Raw genomic sequence first — 18257 nt, forward strand, 5'->3', positions numbered from 1 at the left:
ATTTAATTGAAGATAGAAGTTGCGTAGTACAGTACTGCAGGTAGCGATTGAATTGAAGATAGAAGTTGCGTAGTACTGCATGTGGCGATTGAAATGAAGATAGAATTTTCGTAGTACAGTACAACATGTGGTGATTGAATTGAAGATAGAATTTTCGTAGTACAGTACAACATGTGGTGATTGAATTGAAGATAGAATTTGCGTAGTACTGCATGTAGCGATTGAATTGAAGATAGAAGTTGCTTAGAACTGCATGTAGCGATTGAATTGAAGATAGAAGTTGCTTAGAACTGCATGTGGCGATTGAATTGCAGATAGAAGTTGTGTAGTACTGCATGTGGCGATTGAATTGAAGATAGAATTTACGTAGTACAGAATTGCATGTGGCGTGAATTGAAGATAGAAGTTGCGTAGTACAGTACTGCTTGTGGTGATTGAATTGAAGATAGAAGTTGTGGTACTGCATCTGGTGATTGAATGGAAGATAGAATTTGCTTAGTATTGCATGTGGCGATTGAATTGAAGATAGAATTTGCGTAGTACAACATGTGGCGATCGAGTTGAAGATAGAAGTTGCATAGTACTACAAGTGGTGTAAGAATTGAAGATAGAATTTGCGTTGTACGACATGTGGCGATTGAATTGAAGATAGAATTTGCGTTGTACGACATGTGGCGATTGAATTGAAGATAGAATTTGCGTAGTACTACATGTGGTGATTGAATTGAAGATAGAATTTGCGTAGTAAGTACTACATGTGGCGTAAGAATTGAAAGAATGAGAGATGATGAGATACTTAAAGAGGTTATCGTGAGATAGGTCAGTTCATTATGAGGTGGTTTGGTCGCATGGAAAGTATGGATGACAATATGGTAGTGGATAACCGTGTAATAAGCCAACTTGGAATGTTAGGAGGGTGTTAGGGGGAAGGCAGACCTGGGAAATGGTGGGAAGGATTTCAGGAAGTGCTGGTGAGCCCTCAGCTCAGATGTATGACCTGACAGGAAATTTTCTGAACGCAGGTTCATCCGGGTTTCAAGTTTTAAAGAATGGACGTGGCTGTGACCTTTGTGTTGTTTCTTTCCGATTGTACTACCTTGTAGAGCACCTCAGTGGCGTGATCGGTATGGTCTTGACCTGCCACCTCGGTGGCCGCGAGTTCGAATCTCTGGCATTCCATTGAGATGTTAGAGATGTGTATTTCTGGTGATAGAAGTTCATTCTCGACGTGGTTCGGAAGTCACGTAAAGCCGTTGGTCCCGTTACTGAATAACCAATGGTTCCATGCAACGTAAAAACACCATACCAACAACAATCAGGGCCGGATTTAGGCATGTGGAGGCCCCTGGGCAATGTGTGTGGAGGCCCACCCTGCTTGAGGCGGGTGGCGAGCGAAGCAAGCCTCACCGGGGGGCGCTGTAAGCTCTACCGGGAAATCATCATTGCCGGTCCTGCCAGTAATGAATTTTGGTCATCTTAATCACGTTTGCAAAATGACCTCTCCTGACTCTGTACACTCGAGTATAAAAAGATTATGAAAAGCAATTTCAAATAAATAGCATATGTTTTATTACCATAAATCTAAATATGTTAGTTTGCCTTCACTCATCAGGACTCTTCACACCTGACTGTACAAACTGACCATTTTTCGAAGGTGATTAGGAAGCATGACCCATACTCAGTGTCACCAATCTTGAAATCAAAACCAAAGTTTCTTCGTAGAATAGAAAAACTACAGCGGTATCTGAATTTACAGACCAGACTTGGCCCTTGCAAATTTGGTGATCAATATGTCAAAGTCAATGTCTCTGAGGATGTCATACTCAATGCTCATTAAAGCCAGGTGACTGAGTCGATGATCATGATGCATTGTAGTACGAAGTCTGTTTTTGATATACTTCATTTTGCTGAATGAACGTTCTCCAGAGCAATTTGTGACCATAAGCACCAAGTACATCCGTAGCATTATCTCAACATTAGGAAAAGTATCTGCAACTTTCTTGTCTAGCAGCAATTTGTAAAGGAAATGTTCCTTCCCAAAGCTATCAGTGATGAAAAAAGATAAATCATAAATATCGACAATTTTGTTTTATTCCTGACTAAAAAAAACTTTTATTCCTTATATATTTCCTGAAATTAAAATTTTTTTAAGCCTGGGTCCTTTTTTTTTGAGGCCCCCTAAAATGTGGAGGCTCCTGGGCAGGTACCCTCTTTGCCCCCCCCCCCCCCCCCTAAATCCGGCCCTGACAACAATACAACCTTTAAGGAAAACGAATTAAGGCTGCCAATAAAAAATGAAAAAACAATCGCTTGGAATATCCGTAAAACTACTTACAAATGTCCCTAAAGATCAAACAGTGGAGGAATCACTCTTAAGGTTGCTTCTGTCAGTGTTCCAGCAATGAAATTTCCAGAATTTAGTCGGTTCTCACTGTACAATGATTTTCAATGAATTTCCTTTCTTTTGTAGTTGAGTAGTTATTAGCTGCGAGTTTTCCTAATGCATTAAAAAACTCCACTGGTGCTTTTCACTCTCTCATTTAGCGGGCCTCACATGAGATAAGCTTGGTAACCAAGCCCCCTCTAACCTTCTGTGTGGTTTAGGCACTTATTATGATTTAAAGTACCGTAGATTTCCATTTTTCTTCACTACTGGAGAGCGCAGTAAAAGTCACAACTAGCAACTGAGGAAATAATCAACTGCTTGACTTCGCTAGTGGTTGAGTTCATGTAGCAAAAATCAGTTCTGCCAACGAACCGCGAAGTACACTTGTTCGGTACATGTGCGTTGTGCAATACGACGATTTATCGTGTAAGAAGTTAATATCGACCGACAGAGAGAATCGTAATAGTACTAACTGTGTGTGTGTGTGTGTGAGAGAGAGAGAGAGAGAGAGAGAGAGAGAGAGAGAGAGAGAGAGAGAATTTTATATGAAATATATATACAAACAAGTATCATTCAGTCGCCTGCCAGGGACTTAGAGCAATGACAAAATTTTCCAATTTCAGTAACCCATTCTTCAACTGTATTTTATTAATCAAAACATCTCCAACCAATTCATTGACAAAGTATAAAGAATTATCGCAGTTAATGGAACCCAAAGACCAGACAAAACCCAAGTGGTCGAATTCCTGTAGATTTCAGACCATAGAGATATTTATGTTTCAGATAGTATTCTCAAACCTTGTCTAAATTACAGAGTTCAGTATGTTTTGAGAAACTGATTTAGTAATTACAAATGACTATTTTTTAGTTTCAATTGGGCGATTTTCGTAGATATTAGCGTTGAATGGTAATTTGCGATCAGACATGCAAATTTAATAGCAAATTTTCCCGAATATGGATAGTCAAGTTATCAGAAAGATTATGATCGTCTACCCACAGAGCAAGAGCCCGTGCTGGCATACTAGGCTAACAATGACTAGGTCTTACAAATTTACCGATCGGTTCACATAAAACCAGATATTTTAACCACTATCAACATTGTTATTTTTTTTCCTGGTTACCAAAAGGAAAACACCAGTGTTTATATCATTATTACTGTAAGATCCTCGTGTTGGGTATATAACAAACAAGTGCTCTTAGTCTGTAATGCTGCTTTATTTTGTGCATTTAATTTTGGATGTCTTCCTGTCTTCCGTTTGGTTAACGTTTTGTCTAAAATGTCCCTTTTCTTAGCAGGGTAATTTATTTCATTCAGTATCTGCCCAAGAGGAAGCATTTATAAACTCAAGTATTCCCTTAGTTGGGGGGGGGGGGGCGATACGGCATCTCTCCCGGTGCACTGTAGGCATTACTCAGGTTCTTTGCAGCGTCCCTTCAGCCCCGTAGCTGCAACTCCTTTCATATCTCTCCGCCATCTTACTTTCCGTCCTCTCCTACCAGTTGATTAATAGCGCAACTATGAGGGTTTCCTCCTATTACACCTTTCAGACCCTTTTACTGTCAATTTCCGTTTCGTCCCAGCTCATGACCTCATAGGTCCCAGCGCTTGGCCTTTGGCCTATATTCCATATTCTATTCAATTCAGTTCTATTCCATTCATTCAGCTGGATTTGTACCCTAAAATCTCGATCGTGCTCTGCATCTAATTGTAATTAGCTGCAGAAGTTTGCCCCAACTGGTAAATAATGATGGTAATATTCAGAGATCCTGGTAATATTGAAGTTACGCATACGTGTATTCGTATTTTAGTAAATAACAAAACTTCGTGAAATGGCTTCAGTTTAGCTAGCAGTAGCGTATCGTGGAGGACAAAATAAAAGCCAGAAAAACAAGGCCTTGAGTGTCAGTCAAAGCATATAATTAGTTAGCAAAGTATAAGGCATTCAATTGCTAGAAAAGAGAGGTTTTCTTCGATTGTAGAAATAAATCAAGACAAAAGAATCATTTCTTCTTTTCCATGGCATGGAAAACAAGGTCTTTCAAACTGTTTCCGTAGCCAGAAAATCAAATTCTTTCGTGGCCATCATGAGGTCTAGCAAATGGGTCTACCCAACTCGTGCAGTTTTTTGTTTTTTAAAGAAGTGGTAATGTGTGCACGATTATTCTGTTTTTCTCTTCGCTCATGTCATTTTAGGAACGAGAGACTATAATGCTGACTGTAACGAGGCCTAATAAAAATGCAAGTATATAGTAATCTGCTTGAACGCACGAAAGTAAAATATTTTCGAATAATATGGATTAAAGGTTTATTTATTTAATTATTTTTGCGCTTGAGAAACTGACGAGGCGTTAACATTGAAAAGGAAAGTCATAAATCCCCCTACGCCAGCCCTGAAATAGAGGAAATCCATAAAAACACAATTGAGGATAAAACGTTTAACGAGCAGGTTGAGCCGTCACGATGAAAATAATGTAAGACACAGTTGGGATTTTGTGCTTTTCTGATGAACTCGTTCTCCGCCGAATTATTTTCTGATTTCATAGAAATCTTATATAAGTAATGCAGAGTAATGCAAACTTATTTAAAATATGTTGATAAAATTAGCTCAATAATATCCGAACTGTTGTTAGAAATAAAAGCAAAGAGAAGAGTAAAAGTACTTTCTTGAAAAATAAATGTTTACGTCAAACTTCAGTGCTCAAATCGACACATGAATATGGTTATATTTAACGGACCGACAGGAAAGCCAAAAGTAATCGAAACCGACTGAATTTAGCTGACAAAAGTTTCCGTAGTTGAAATACTGTCAAGCGACTTACTGGCTCCCCCGTCGCTTGAGGCAAGTTGTAAAAACAGCACTGCCTGAAGCTAATTGTTCCGACTGGAAGCAAGGTGAGCCAGTGTTAACAGCTCGCGGGGAAACTGCGTAGCAAGGATCATTATAATGTGAAAACCATTCATAGCGATTCCTTGAAAAAAAGAGAAAATACTGGAGGTTATACCGAGAGATTTGATAATGCATTTGTTACTGGCACGGAAAATTCGCCCGTGAGTCTTTGTTGGAGATGTGTAATTAATGGACAGTTTTTTAAAAATGAAAATAAACGCCCACGGATTTTAAACAAAGGTCTTTTCTTGCCTGTTCCTTTTCTTTCCTTTTTAATGCTCAGGTTGACCATATGGGGTGTGTCCAAACCACAGGTCACTGGGGCCCGCTCAACAGGTGCGGAAACAAGAAGTCAAACGAATGTCAGACGCTTATTTGAATTCTGTAAAATACAAGATAATTCTTAAACTTGAGAGACAAATTATATGTAATATATGTATGTAAATATACTGAATGCTTGCTGTTATTTTTCTTTGTAGGTTTTGTCTTTGGCAATTTTCTCCAACATCTCGCTTGAAGTTTGTTGACAATATGGCAGAGTTTAGTAGTTAAGTGACAGTGTCGCTCGTAGACACTACGAGTAAGTGACAAATTTCAGTCGGGAATGAGTTATAAGTGTCCTTTTTGTTGTTGTGTGCCATAGCTTATTTAATGTTCGAGCTTTCCGAAAAATAATAGTACCTTGAAATTACAAATGTTAGCTTGGGAAGTTTACATTGTGAAATGCTAAGCAATGGTAAGTTAAAATTCTCTCCGGGTCAAGTCGTTGAACTGAACCCGAAACGAGGAGTAAGTCAGTTTCGCCTGTTTTCCGTGGCAGGCGATCTTGGGTGAGGCTTCAGACTCTTTCAAAAGTTTATTAAAGATGTGCTTTATATTCGCCAACCTTTGGGCAAGGCTAATGAGTTTTGCTCAGCTCGTGTTTAGGGGAGCTTGTCCCCGTGCAAGTTTAGCCATTTTTGAGGTAGCGTACACCAATCCCACCACAAGCAGCCCTTTCGTAGCAATAAAGTAACAAGAATCTCTTAGTTTTTCACTTAGGATTAGTTTTTTTTCCCACTTAGGATTACCCAAAAGTTAGACTGGTATTAGATTTTCACGTAAATTTCTGCAGAAGAGAGTTTAGCCTAACTTTTCGATGCTGCATAGGCCAGGCTAAGTCAGTCTTGTGGATTGAAACCTGCTGTTAGCCTAGATGCAGGCTATTAGCATGTAATTTATTCAGAATCGCCAGGGTGGGTATTAGTATGCTGAAGAGAGAGAGAGAGAGAGAGGGATATTTGGTGTTACTTATCCCCCCATCCCCCCCCCCCCGCTAGGTGAGACCAAAGCCCCATACCTTAAACAGGAAGGTAAGGTCTGGGAGCGAGTGAATATCCGCGGATTTTGAAGGGGAAAAGTTTGTTAATGTGTGCTGTCAGTAAGAACGTGGCGGAACACTTATCTGCATATGTACCTAGATATTCTTGGTAAGCTTGTTTGTTCTGGCAAGAGGTATTGTTTCGCTGCACGCGCTATCCTCGGGGTTAAGATCAACTGGGTACTTAGAAAAAGGACCTATAACTGCTTACCGTGGATATACAAACTACCCAAGGTCTGATTTGCTAGGTCTCCTATTGTTAATCTGATGTGTTGCTTTTAAGATGCTAAAATATAGGCAGCCCAGATACTATATACTAAAATGGAGGGTAATAAGACATTAGCTGTAGTAGTGTACTGCCCAATAGGGTGGGGAATGTTGCTGGTTCTTTCACAGTTAGTATAAAATAGGAAGAAATGACTGAAATAGTTTTTAAGCCGAGTGAAATGTAGTAGCTGTCCAAGAAACACTTACCGTGCCTTTCCTTCATTATAGGCAATATGGTAATGCCTTGATGGATGAGCCAAATATCTCTGTAACAATGAAATAAAACAATGGTTGAAAGATAGTGATATTAGTGTTTTTCTCTGTGCTATCCTATTGGCAACTGAGGATTGTACAGTTTGTAGTAGGAAGGTTTTGTCATTTTTCCAGTTCTGTGTTTCATACTTTGTCTTGATTAATTTTGTTACCTCTTAGTAAGGCATTGCCTACCTTTTGGAAGTAGTTAGTACAATCACCAGGAAATTGTGCTTGTGTGGTTTGTTCTTGTCTGACATAATAATTAGCCTGTGGTTAGCTAATCATAGTTATGAAGGGTTTTATGGTTATGTTTGGGATATTTCCAGACTGCTTACCTTTACTTCCAAAACATTTAGTAATAAAAGCATTCATTTAAGTTAACAAATCATTAAAAGTTTCAGCAGTCAGTTTCATTAGTTTTCATTTGCTGGTAAGCCCTACTCTTATGCCCTACATGCTTGATTAAAATATAGTACTGGATATGAAAAATTCTCAATTGTTGAAAAATGAGCAGAAATTTGTGGTTACTTGTAAGCTACAAAGTGAGGCAATTATGATTTGTGAAAATTGCCAGGTAGGCCTAATGGTGATGTGTTAGTCTCATTTACTTAGTTTGGCAGTCATATCTGCACAACCATACATTGCCATTCCAATTTCAAATTAAGTAAGCTCGAATCCCCCTGGTCAGGTATTGTGCAGTGGCACATTTTCATTTCATTATGATAATGTGAAAAGTCACATGTTTATATATTTGTAAGTGACACTGCCAGAGGTGTTAAGTTCATCTGAAACATTGTAAGTAGTATAAAAGTTGATGTTTTGCTGTTACCACTACCAGGTGGCAGTATCTTAGCACAGAAGGTTTATTTGACCATGGTACATAATAAATAAAGTAGTAGGATTTTTATTATGCATATTTGTATTATCTGGAATATTTAAAATTCATGTGAAATGGTTCCATATCTTACTTAAAATAACAGTCTAGTTTGTAATGTTTCATAGGCTGCACTGCATCTTTCCTTCCCAGCAAAGTGGTGAACCTCTGTGGGAATAGGGATATAAGAGCTGTAGTTGTTTTTATATACCGTATTAACTGTGAAGTGTCACCACAAGGCTGCTTGTATAGCTGCAGATTTTGTTGTTTTCCCTGTTCAGAAACGTTTTTCAACCATGCATTAATTTAGATTCAAGTTGTCAATGCTACACCAAATTACTGTTTGTAGGGTTTGGCGGTACAGTATTTATAGTGTTTATGAGAGGTTTTGTATTTACAGTGCTGTTTTTTCGTGTTTGAATTAGTATTTGATTGTAAGGAAGTGCAACTTTTTGAATGGATTTGTTATGTCAGTGCACTATTAAGATTTTTTTTAAAAATACACTATAAACTCTCCTAAAAATAGTGTATATTATTTGTGACCTCACAGTTTGAAATTTTTCAAACCTCAGCATTAGTCAGTTTTTATATTTATTAATGTATAAGTTCCATGACCTTCAGAAGAGGCTAAGAAGAGATCAGTGATTTCAGAAATGTGATGTGTTTGTTGTTTAGTTTAAATGTTTATAATTAGTAGAGCTGCAACAAAACATTGAAAACATGAACAGTAGGATAGTGCCACATTCACTACCACATTAGATTGTATTTCCAATTTGATTTTTAATTTTGAGGTTAGTGGTTTGAAGTTCAATTTTTATTTGGCCTACAAAAACTTTTTTCTTTTTTGAAGGATGAGGATTCTGAAACAAACAAATAGTTGACATGCAGCTAGCTTCAAAATGCACGAACTCTTCACGCAAGTCCTCTCCCATAAGGACCTTTCAAAGGTTGGTATAATCTTTTAAGTTTTTAACTCTGTTGTTGATTCATTGTTATTTTATCATGAAAGTTTAGCTTTGTAAGCAGTGTATCTCGTTACGAATTGAAAGAGATTAAGAAACATAGGTGGTGATTTTCATAATTATGATGAATTGTACCGTACTGCAATACTAGGTCCTTTTTTATATTGAGAGTAATATCTATAATTGTTTGAGGGTTGTGTTATTATTGAAATAATTGTTAATGTATTAGCCTTGTTACTTTTAAGCATAGATAAGGATCTACTTTAATACTCAGAGGGACTGTTTATGTTTATAATATGTACATAGATTTAAGGGGGCCAGCTAATGCCATTTTTTAAGGACAGGACTTTGATATTCATACCACTTAATAAGGTGACTTGGGACATCTCCAAACCGCATATGATTTTCGCCTCTGATCTTCGGTTTTGTGACGCCAGGGCGATTTATCCCGAAAATAACCATTTTTTAAATTCTATCTCCTCCCTTGATATTTAATATTAAGACCCGGGATTACTACCATATATAGACCTGATGTAGACCTCCAATCGAATGGGGAGTTTTTTTTCTAAAAGTCATTTTTTGCTAGATATGAATTTTTCAATATGGTAAAAAAATAAACCATATAAATCAGGAGAAAAAATTTTATAAAAAAAGACGAAACAAAAATTGGAAAAAAGGGCTCTATTTGATTGTTTTATAATGTCTTTCTGAGTTATATACCAAATTCCAATGTTATACGTAGCTTTAAAACTAAGTGAGAAGATAGGTTTTGAAGGTCAATAAGTATAGTTTTGAGATATGGGCATTCAAAGTTTTCCTTCGTATTTCTATAAAGACAATGTTAATAAATAATGATTATTATGAATGTATATTTCTTTTTTGTGTATTAATAATCCAGAACTATTTTATTTATCATAATTTAATCATAAATGATGATCCCTTTGCTCATATATCCCAGCCTGGGGCACTGCTTGAGGCAAGATGGGGCACTCCTTCCTACGCAATTCTCTCTCTCCCCTTCACTAACTCGGCTTATTACAGCGAATTTTCTTCTTCTGTATGTTAGTGAGATGTTTTCCTTGTATTTTCCTCTTTGGCATGATGAAATTCTTGCCGAAACAAAGATAAACAAACGTAAATGCAAGAGAATGTCAGAGGTGAAACTCAAAGGTGTACTCTCTTTTTACAAAGACAATTTAATAAATCATGATTATTATGAATTTCATATTCCATTTTGGGTATTAAAAAACCAAAACTTTGTTATTTATCATAAATGAAGATCTCTTTGCTCAAAGATCGTAGCCTTGGGCACAGTGTGACGTGTGCTGTCAGGAGAGACGGGGGCGTTACTAAGCAACCCTTACTACGCAACCCTCCCCTCTCTCTTCACTAACTACGTGTATAGTATGATATTCTGTAATAATACTTGAGCGATTTTTCTTCGTCTGTATGTTAGCGAGATGTTTTCCTTGTCTTTTCCTCATTGGCATGATGAAATTCTTGCCGAAACATACATAAACATACTTAACAGCAAGAGAATGTCAGAGGTGAAATGGAACGTGTAGACTACTTGAAGTCTGTGATCGCACTAAATCATGACTGGACTTGGTAGCTGAGCCTGAAGTCTCCTTGTCGACTCTGGGAATGTTTACAGATGTCATTTCTCCCAATTTCTTGGCAATAATTATCAAAATTTACAATAATAGAAGAAATATTGCATTTTCTTGTACGGATCAATGTTTTAGGCTTATTGAGTTACGTTCACTAATTACCCTGTAACTACGAAAGTAAGAGGAATTTTGACGAAATATTTCGTATACGTATTCTCAATTGCCATAGGAAGCTCCATGAATTTTTTCATGACTTTGCATTTTTCGCCCTATACCACCATATATAGGGGTTCCGGCCGGCCCCCTTAACGACTTTGCAGTATGGTAACATGGTTTAGAAACATTCCTGTGTTTTTATTAAATTAGTCATAATTTTAGCAAAATTTTTGGCAACGTTATTTTACTTTATGCAGTTGAGCTTGATTTTGGTAAAAGTACATGTTATGGTTTCCTTAGAACAAAAGATAATTTATTATATCATAAAGGTATAACAAGGTATATTCTTTGTATTTTTGTATAAGTTGTCATCATTTATCTCCCTAACCCTCTTGATTTTCTCTTTATCAGGCTGGTGACTTGTTTAATGTACCTGACCATGTGATTGTCAATGACCTTACGGATGTTATTAATAAGATTCGGGACATTGCGTCCCTACCGGAGTATACCCGAAATGACAATGATCAGAGTGTGGTCGAGATTTGCATCACACGGGTCACCTCTGCCATCAGGTTGGTGGTTTTACTTAATGCACATTTTATATTTGTTCATAGCGCCTCAGTGGCGTGGTTGGTATGGTGTTGGTGTCCCACCTCGGTGGTCGCGGGTTTGATTCTCTGCCATTCCATTGAGGAACGAGAGATGTGTATTTCTGGTGATAGAACTTCACTCTCGACGTGGTTCGGAAGTCATATAAAGCCGTTGGTCCCGTTGCTGAATAACCACTGGTTCCATGCAACGTAAAAACACCATACAAACAAATGTATTTGTTCATGAACTCATTTTTTACTTAGTATCAGTTCAGAAATTATTTTCCCTCTAAACTAAGACATTTCAGTTGTATAGTTGATATTGCTTGTTGGTGCTGTTGTAGTTCATTTATTATCATGTAGTGATGTAACTTTAATCCATAATTTCAAGCATGCTTTCTTTTGCTGTTTTTGAGGTAGCCAATTGAATAAGAAATTTTGAATTGCTGATAGCTGTTGATGATGTGATCATGTGTGAAGGTACCATTCTTTAGAGGTAGCTAAATATCAGATATGTTTAAAAAACTGAGAATTTTTTTTTTTGTTAGTTTGCTGCTGTCTATGTTAATTTTGAAGTGAACTTTGCAGTGATTTTTTTTATAGGTTATGAATATTAAAACTGATAATTTATTTGATAATATGCATAATCTATTTAAATATATAAAAGTGGTGTGTGAATTAACTTACTCTATTTCAGGGAGACTGGAAGTATTGAGCAACATGCAGAAGCTTTGGTGGCCTTACTCCAGACTTGCCTTAATCACAATCTCCGTCCCTCTACCCGTGACAGTGATCCACCGCATGCGAAGATTGCCTCTGATGTTGTGTCCTGTATATTCCTGGTGAGTGTTATGAAGCGCTTATTTACATCTCAAGAATTCATTGATCTGTTAGCCCCCATTAAATGGAAAGCCTCTTTGGATGTTGTTTTGGCCTCAATTACCCTGCATGGTTCCTAATACTTGCCAATAAGTTAGGAGGATATGCACAATCCTCCCTAAGCGCCTCAGTGGCATGGTTGGTATAGTGTTTGCTTCCCACCTTGGTGGTTGCGGGTTTGATTCTCGTCCATTCCATTGAGGAGTGAGAGATGTGAATTTCTGGTGATAGAACTTCACTCTCGGCATGGTTCGGAAGTCACGTAAAGCCGTTGGTCCCGTTCCTGAATAACCACTGGTTCCAAGCAACTTAAAAACACTATACAAACAAACAAACACTCCTGCCTAAAATTATCTGTGTTTTATGCTAGTGAAAAATACAAACTACAAAAAATATTTTTAATTATAAGTACCCTCTTATAGTCAGTGTACCAGTTTTAAGTAAGGTGTTGAAGTTGAATATTGTTATTCATGTTACTGCTTCAGCTTTTCAGGTCTTTTCAGTTTTAAAATTTTTATGAAGCTTAATTTTATTAAATAAAATCTAAGCAGTATTACGGTACTCAATTTTTAGGAACAAGCTTTTCAGGCCAGTCTTATAAAAGCTTAGAATTTTAGGTCAGTGGTCCGGTGTTGAATTGCTGTTAGCTACTAATTAACTTTTTTTTTTTTTTTTATTGTTTTATTTACTGGATAATGATGATAATCCTTTTATATTGATTATAGTATGAGCAAGTGTTTGTATGCCATAGTTTAATTTATAATGACTGAGTCTCATTTTCATGCATGGTGGCATTAGCCATTTACAAGTACAAAGGATAGAAAATACATTGTAAGTTATGGACAAATTTGTTTATGTGCATTTAGAACATCATTGAACTTTTATTTTGTAGGATATGTACATTGTAATAGAACTGGTATATTTTTAAAATTGTTTCTTCTGATATATGTGATTGAATGTAGATGTTGAACTTTGTGAATAGATGTTATGAAGTTGATATCTCCACAGAACTACCATAAACGAGAGGTGATGGCTTTGGCCTTACCTGTAGCAGTAAAGTTCCTCCATAAAGGGAATAGGGAGCTGAGTAGGAACATGAGCTCCTATCTGTCCCTGGCAGCTATTGAGGCAGCTGACCTTCTGGCAATGCACATTCAGCCAATCATTGATTCTGTTATATCAGGTGAGTGAAAAGTGTTTGAAGATAGAAGTGCATATGTGAGTGGTAGGTTGTAGATGGAAATGTTTCACGCCTCATAAAAATTGAAACAAAGAAGTGTACTTCAGTTGACCATAATGAGACCAAATGTAAAAAATGGAAATAACACCATATTGTATACTGTGCAGGAATATCTACTAACTGTTGCTTCATTTTCAGGGAACTATTCTTTGTCTCGTGTGTTGCCTCAGATTTATGCTGTGAAAAAGGAACCTATCCATGACCACGTGATGACACTTGTGTCCCTCTTACCACAATGTGATACAAATGAGAAACTTGGCCTCCTCATGCTTTTCTCTCTGGTGGCAAAGAACAGACCTGTGGTAAGATAACAATCACAGAATTTTACTGATTAATTTATTACCTGGTTTGTTCCTCATCTTGTGCGGCGTTTGCATATTCAGAGATTGTTACTTGACTGTGACAGGGAGATGAATGTAGTAGCATTAGAAGTGATGCATGGTTATATCCTGTGTATATTTATCAGTTATATTGTAATGTATTGGTGTGGGTGTGTGTGTAATGAATGCACTCTAGTCTTATAAAATGACAGGATTTTAAAAGGATACTTTGGAGTAATTCATTTGAAAATTTCTCTTGTCAGTAGTGCAATGATTTTACTTCAGTTATTTTTCTTTAACATATTGTTGTAAAAATTTTTTCATGTAAGGTTTAGTGGCCTTCAGTGAAAGTTAGTGGTAGAGTAAGATGATAAATAGTTCATTCTGAGTTGTGATTACATGTCCTGTAAGTGTTAGGAATTTGTTTTCCACTAGTAGTTCCTTTATTTGGCTCTGAAAATGAGTGAAATGATTAGGCATGGAACTGAGAAAAAGGAGAACTTGAATGAAAGGTCAGTGAAAGTGATTTAGGTTGATGTCGTGGACAGAGTTATTGTTAATAATACTGCATTCTTACGCAGAAAAACTAGATTACTGGTATTCTTGAATGGTTGGGTTTCAAGGTCTGGGCAGCAATAATTTACAGCTTAATGAAGAATTGGAATATGTATAGTGGACATGTGCATAATTTGTTTGGCACTTTTAATTATTTTTTGCCATTATAAATCATTTATTTATATTACTACTTCCTTTTGCTTCACTAATGAATTCTGTTTTTTCTTATTTCCATTAGTTGTTGGAGCCATCACTCCCTCAACTAGTAGAGTGCCTTAGTGTGAATGGAACATCAATGGCTACTTTGCAGATTTTTGTAGAGTTGTGTGCCTGGAGACCCGGACCCTTTACAGAACATGTAACAAGGCTAAAAAGTATTGTTGAACAGCAACCCCACTGTGTTGCTCTGGCATTACAGGTATTGTATTCATGTTATTTTGAAGTTCATAATTTTTTTTTTTTTTTTCAGATTTTCATTCCGAATCATTGAAAGTTCAGAATGTGACAAGGTAATCTGTTGGGCTAAACAGGAAAATGACAGTGTAGTATTCTGTTTCAGTTGGATTTTTATGAATCCGTCAATTCTTCAGTGTGGCCCTTATATAATAAAAGACAATATGCATATTCCCTGATTTATAAGTAGGAAGTGTAGCCTAAACTTTTGTCCTAGGAAGTAAATATGATTTCTATAGTGTCATAAAAGATGTAAAAATAGTGGTTGAAGTGGTCAAAATTGAATCTTAGCTTTGAGACACATTATTCAATACTGATTACATTAGGCCGAAGTTACCATGGAAGTAGGGTTTATGAACTGAAGGCAGTATGTGGTCACTTTCATTGTTCCTAAATATTCAGATTTAGTTTGCATTTTTTGCATTGATAGGAAACATTTTATACTGTTGTAATTTCCTCTTACAACAATCAAGAGGAGCTGCACAGGCACCAACTCAGACAAGTTATTCCATTGTAATTTCTGTTTCATTTTACGTTATTCCAACTTGAGGTATTACTTTATTCTATGTTTTAAAGATAAGGCATTGTCACAATGACTGTATATTACTCCTATTGAATTTTACTGGTCGATCTTTGTATTGTATTATTATTAGGGTCTTCTGCTGTAGAAATCTATTGAATAGCAAAATCTGTATGGTTTTCTTGTTAGCATTGAAAATGTTGCCCTAGTGTTTGTATATTATTGTTTTATACTAGAATAGGTTCACATTGTTCTTCCATGCGGGTAAACGATTGATTCATTAGTGCCCCTTTGTGAAATCTTACTTTTGTTTTACTAGAGTGGATTCACATTATTCTACCATGTTGGTTAGCTCTAACTAAAAGCTTAAATGTTCTGTGATTAAAGTTAGTGCAGCATTGCATAGTATGTATGCCAGGCATGAACTTTTCACATTTCAATATTTTCAGAACAGGTGAATCATTTTCGCCCAAGTGGAATTGTTATAAATTAGTTTGAGACCATTGAGTCACATACTAGTATATTAAATATCTAAGATGTTGCCTTATGAATTTCTTAAATGAGATTAAGATTGTTGGAAGGTAATTTTTAAAGTAGTTGAATATCTAAGTAGAAAGTAACTAAAGGGAATGGATGAAAAGTAAAAGACCGGAGGCATTGCCTCTTCTCAAGGGGATGCTACAAGAACCTTGATTCATCTTTATGCCATCTGTAGAGTGCCATGTATGACACTGCATGGTATCCTTCTGTGGGGTCAGTTTCAATAAAACTTAGTACACAGCATCCTTGGATAAAGAAGTCCCCGATTTGGTCAAGTGGGGCAGTGTGGTGATTAAGGAAAAGTGAAAATAGGATGGGGTTGTTTAAGGATCTGTTGAGCCACAAATGAGTGGAAGCTCTATTATATAGTGTAGTTTCATGTTGGCTCAAACCTTGGCCCTTGGTCTAAGATTGGCTTAAAATGGGATGCATAGTTGTGAATAGGAATATGTAAGAAAATTCCTTTTGTATAACAAAACATAACTTGGCTACAGTTTGTCATAATTAACATGCATTCAAGCCCATGTAATGTAGGTTAAGTTCATTCAAACCATGGCCTCTGGGCCAGGATGGGGTTAGACTAGAATTCCAAAGTTTTACGCAGGAATTCATAGGAAAAATGTAATCATATACTGTATTGTACTTACACATGCAACAAGGTGACTTAGGTGAGCAGTGTGGTTTCTATTTATCTCATTTCATACACAATTAACCTGTTCTAAAGGGCCAACGTTTGCTTTTAGTCTGCATTAGTTCTGTGATTCTTGTTAAAAAAGATGGAATTTCACCTTGAATTACTCGAAAGCTTCTCATTTACCAGTTGATATTTTGGTTACTTAAGTGCGTTAAAATGCTATTTAGTGTATATGCAAGACATATTGAAAATTTTTAAACACAGATTTCACAAAGGAACTGTATTTTGCTTGTCAGGTTTTGGCTGCAGTGGGAAGGTTGAGCAAAGAAAAAGGCAAAAATGCTCTGGATTACATTGCTCAACAACTTCCAAAAGTGGATTCCATGAGTCTTGGTGTTGGTAAGTAGTTGTTTTTCTTTTTATATTTTGTTAGATTTTTACTTGCATATATTGTGGGGATCATATTGCAAAACTTATACAAGGATGCTCACAGGCTGATTCAAGCAGGGTAGAAGACTATACAGTGGACCTCCCTTGTATTCATGGGAGATGGTACCACACCCGTTGCGAATAGCTAAAATCCACAAATACTTAAAACTCCTTTAAAATTCTCAGAACTGTCTGTTTTGATAGTTCAGATACAATCAAAAAAACCCTAAAAATGTCTATACTGAACCAAAGTAGTTTAATAGATTTAACACAAAAAGTGCATTTAGTCACAAGAATTATATGAAAGTACAGTAATTTGTGAATATTTCTTAGTGAAAAATACAGTGAATAGGTGAATTTCTCACGATTAATGTGTATATGTATGTGTTCCTTAGAAAAATCCACGAAATGCGAGTACACAAATAGTGGGGGTGGACAGCAGAAGAGCTATTTTTGTCTGTAGAACTGAGAACTGAGAATGGCAGATTCATGATTACTTTGTACTGTATATTGTGTAAATGCTGTCTCTCCATCTAGATTTTTAATGAAAACTAATTTTTTTTTTTTCAAAGTTGTGTGAGAATTTGCACTGTAATGTGGTCACGTATTGGAAACTGAAGGGATTTTTTTTGTTTTGTTTGGTAAGAAATAGAAAAAACAAAATTTTTATGAATTTCTTCCCTGTGTTCCTCATCTGTTCTCTGGTCTCTTCCACCAAACTGTTAACTTGGCTATCCTGTTTCCACTTTTCACTTCTACTTAAAGAACAACTATTTTGGGCAAGTTCTTTAAGGGACCAGGAATGTGATTCAGTATTAATAAAGCTAAAGATTCAATCAGGCAGATGATTTTTCGTCAAGTTATTTAAACGAGATAATTGAATACGTTTTGTTGTAGAAGGAACCACTACTTCCAGTAACTTGAAATAACAGAAGTCTCCTAATGAGTGTTACACTATAAAATAGCCCATTTATGTATTTTGCATTGTTATTTCTTGTATAAGTTTTATATCCAGGTTATTTTGCATTCATTTTGATTAAATTTTTATTTTTTCAGTGTTACGAGAGGTTCAGTTGCTCTGTAGTCAGTATCCAGCGCTTCTGGTTGAGTCAGAATCGCTGCTGACGGCTGTCAACAAATGTACTGATCGTGCAAATTCCTCTGCACGTGTTTATATTCAGCAGCTTAACAATGAGTACAATGAAATAAGGTATATTTTATGTATTAGATACACATAATACTTTTTATTAGTTGCTATGCATCTGTTATTGGAAATTACCAGAAAGTTAACCTTTGTTTTTTTTCTGATCAACCTTATATTGGAACTTTTGTTTCAGTA

General features: G+C 36.4%; 1 protein-coding gene across 5 annotated transcripts in view; it reads left to right on the top strand.

Annotated features, from left to right (window-relative positions):
- LOC135196794 (protein melted-like) overlaps positions 1-18257 on the top strand; it is a 135264-nt gene that overhangs the window by 11246 nt on the left and 105761 nt on the right. For 2 of the 5 annotated variants that reach the window (XM_064223620.1, XM_064223929.1), the window contains exons 1-9: positions 5799-5854; positions 8881-8977; positions 11170-11330; positions 12046-12190; positions 13236-13410; positions 13606-13769; positions 14581-14760; positions 16786-16888; positions 17975-18128. In XM_064223620.1, the coding sequence (XP_064079690.1) occupies positions 8930-8977; positions 11170-11330; positions 12046-12190; positions 13236-13410; positions 13606-13769; positions 14581-14760; positions 16786-16888; positions 17975-18128 (1130 nt within the window). In that variant the 5' untranslated portion in view covers positions 5799-5854; positions 8881-8929. The other 3 variants (XM_064223681.1, XM_064223850.1, XM_064223768.1) reach the window with 3 other exon arrangements.

Source organism: Macrobrachium nipponense, chromosome 11, assembly GCF_015104395.2.
Source record: "Macrobrachium nipponense isolate FS-2020 chromosome 11, ASM1510439v2, whole genome shotgun sequence".
NCBI classification, from domain to species: domain Eukaryota; kingdom Metazoa; phylum Arthropoda; class Malacostraca; order Decapoda; family Palaemonidae; genus Macrobrachium; species Macrobrachium nipponense.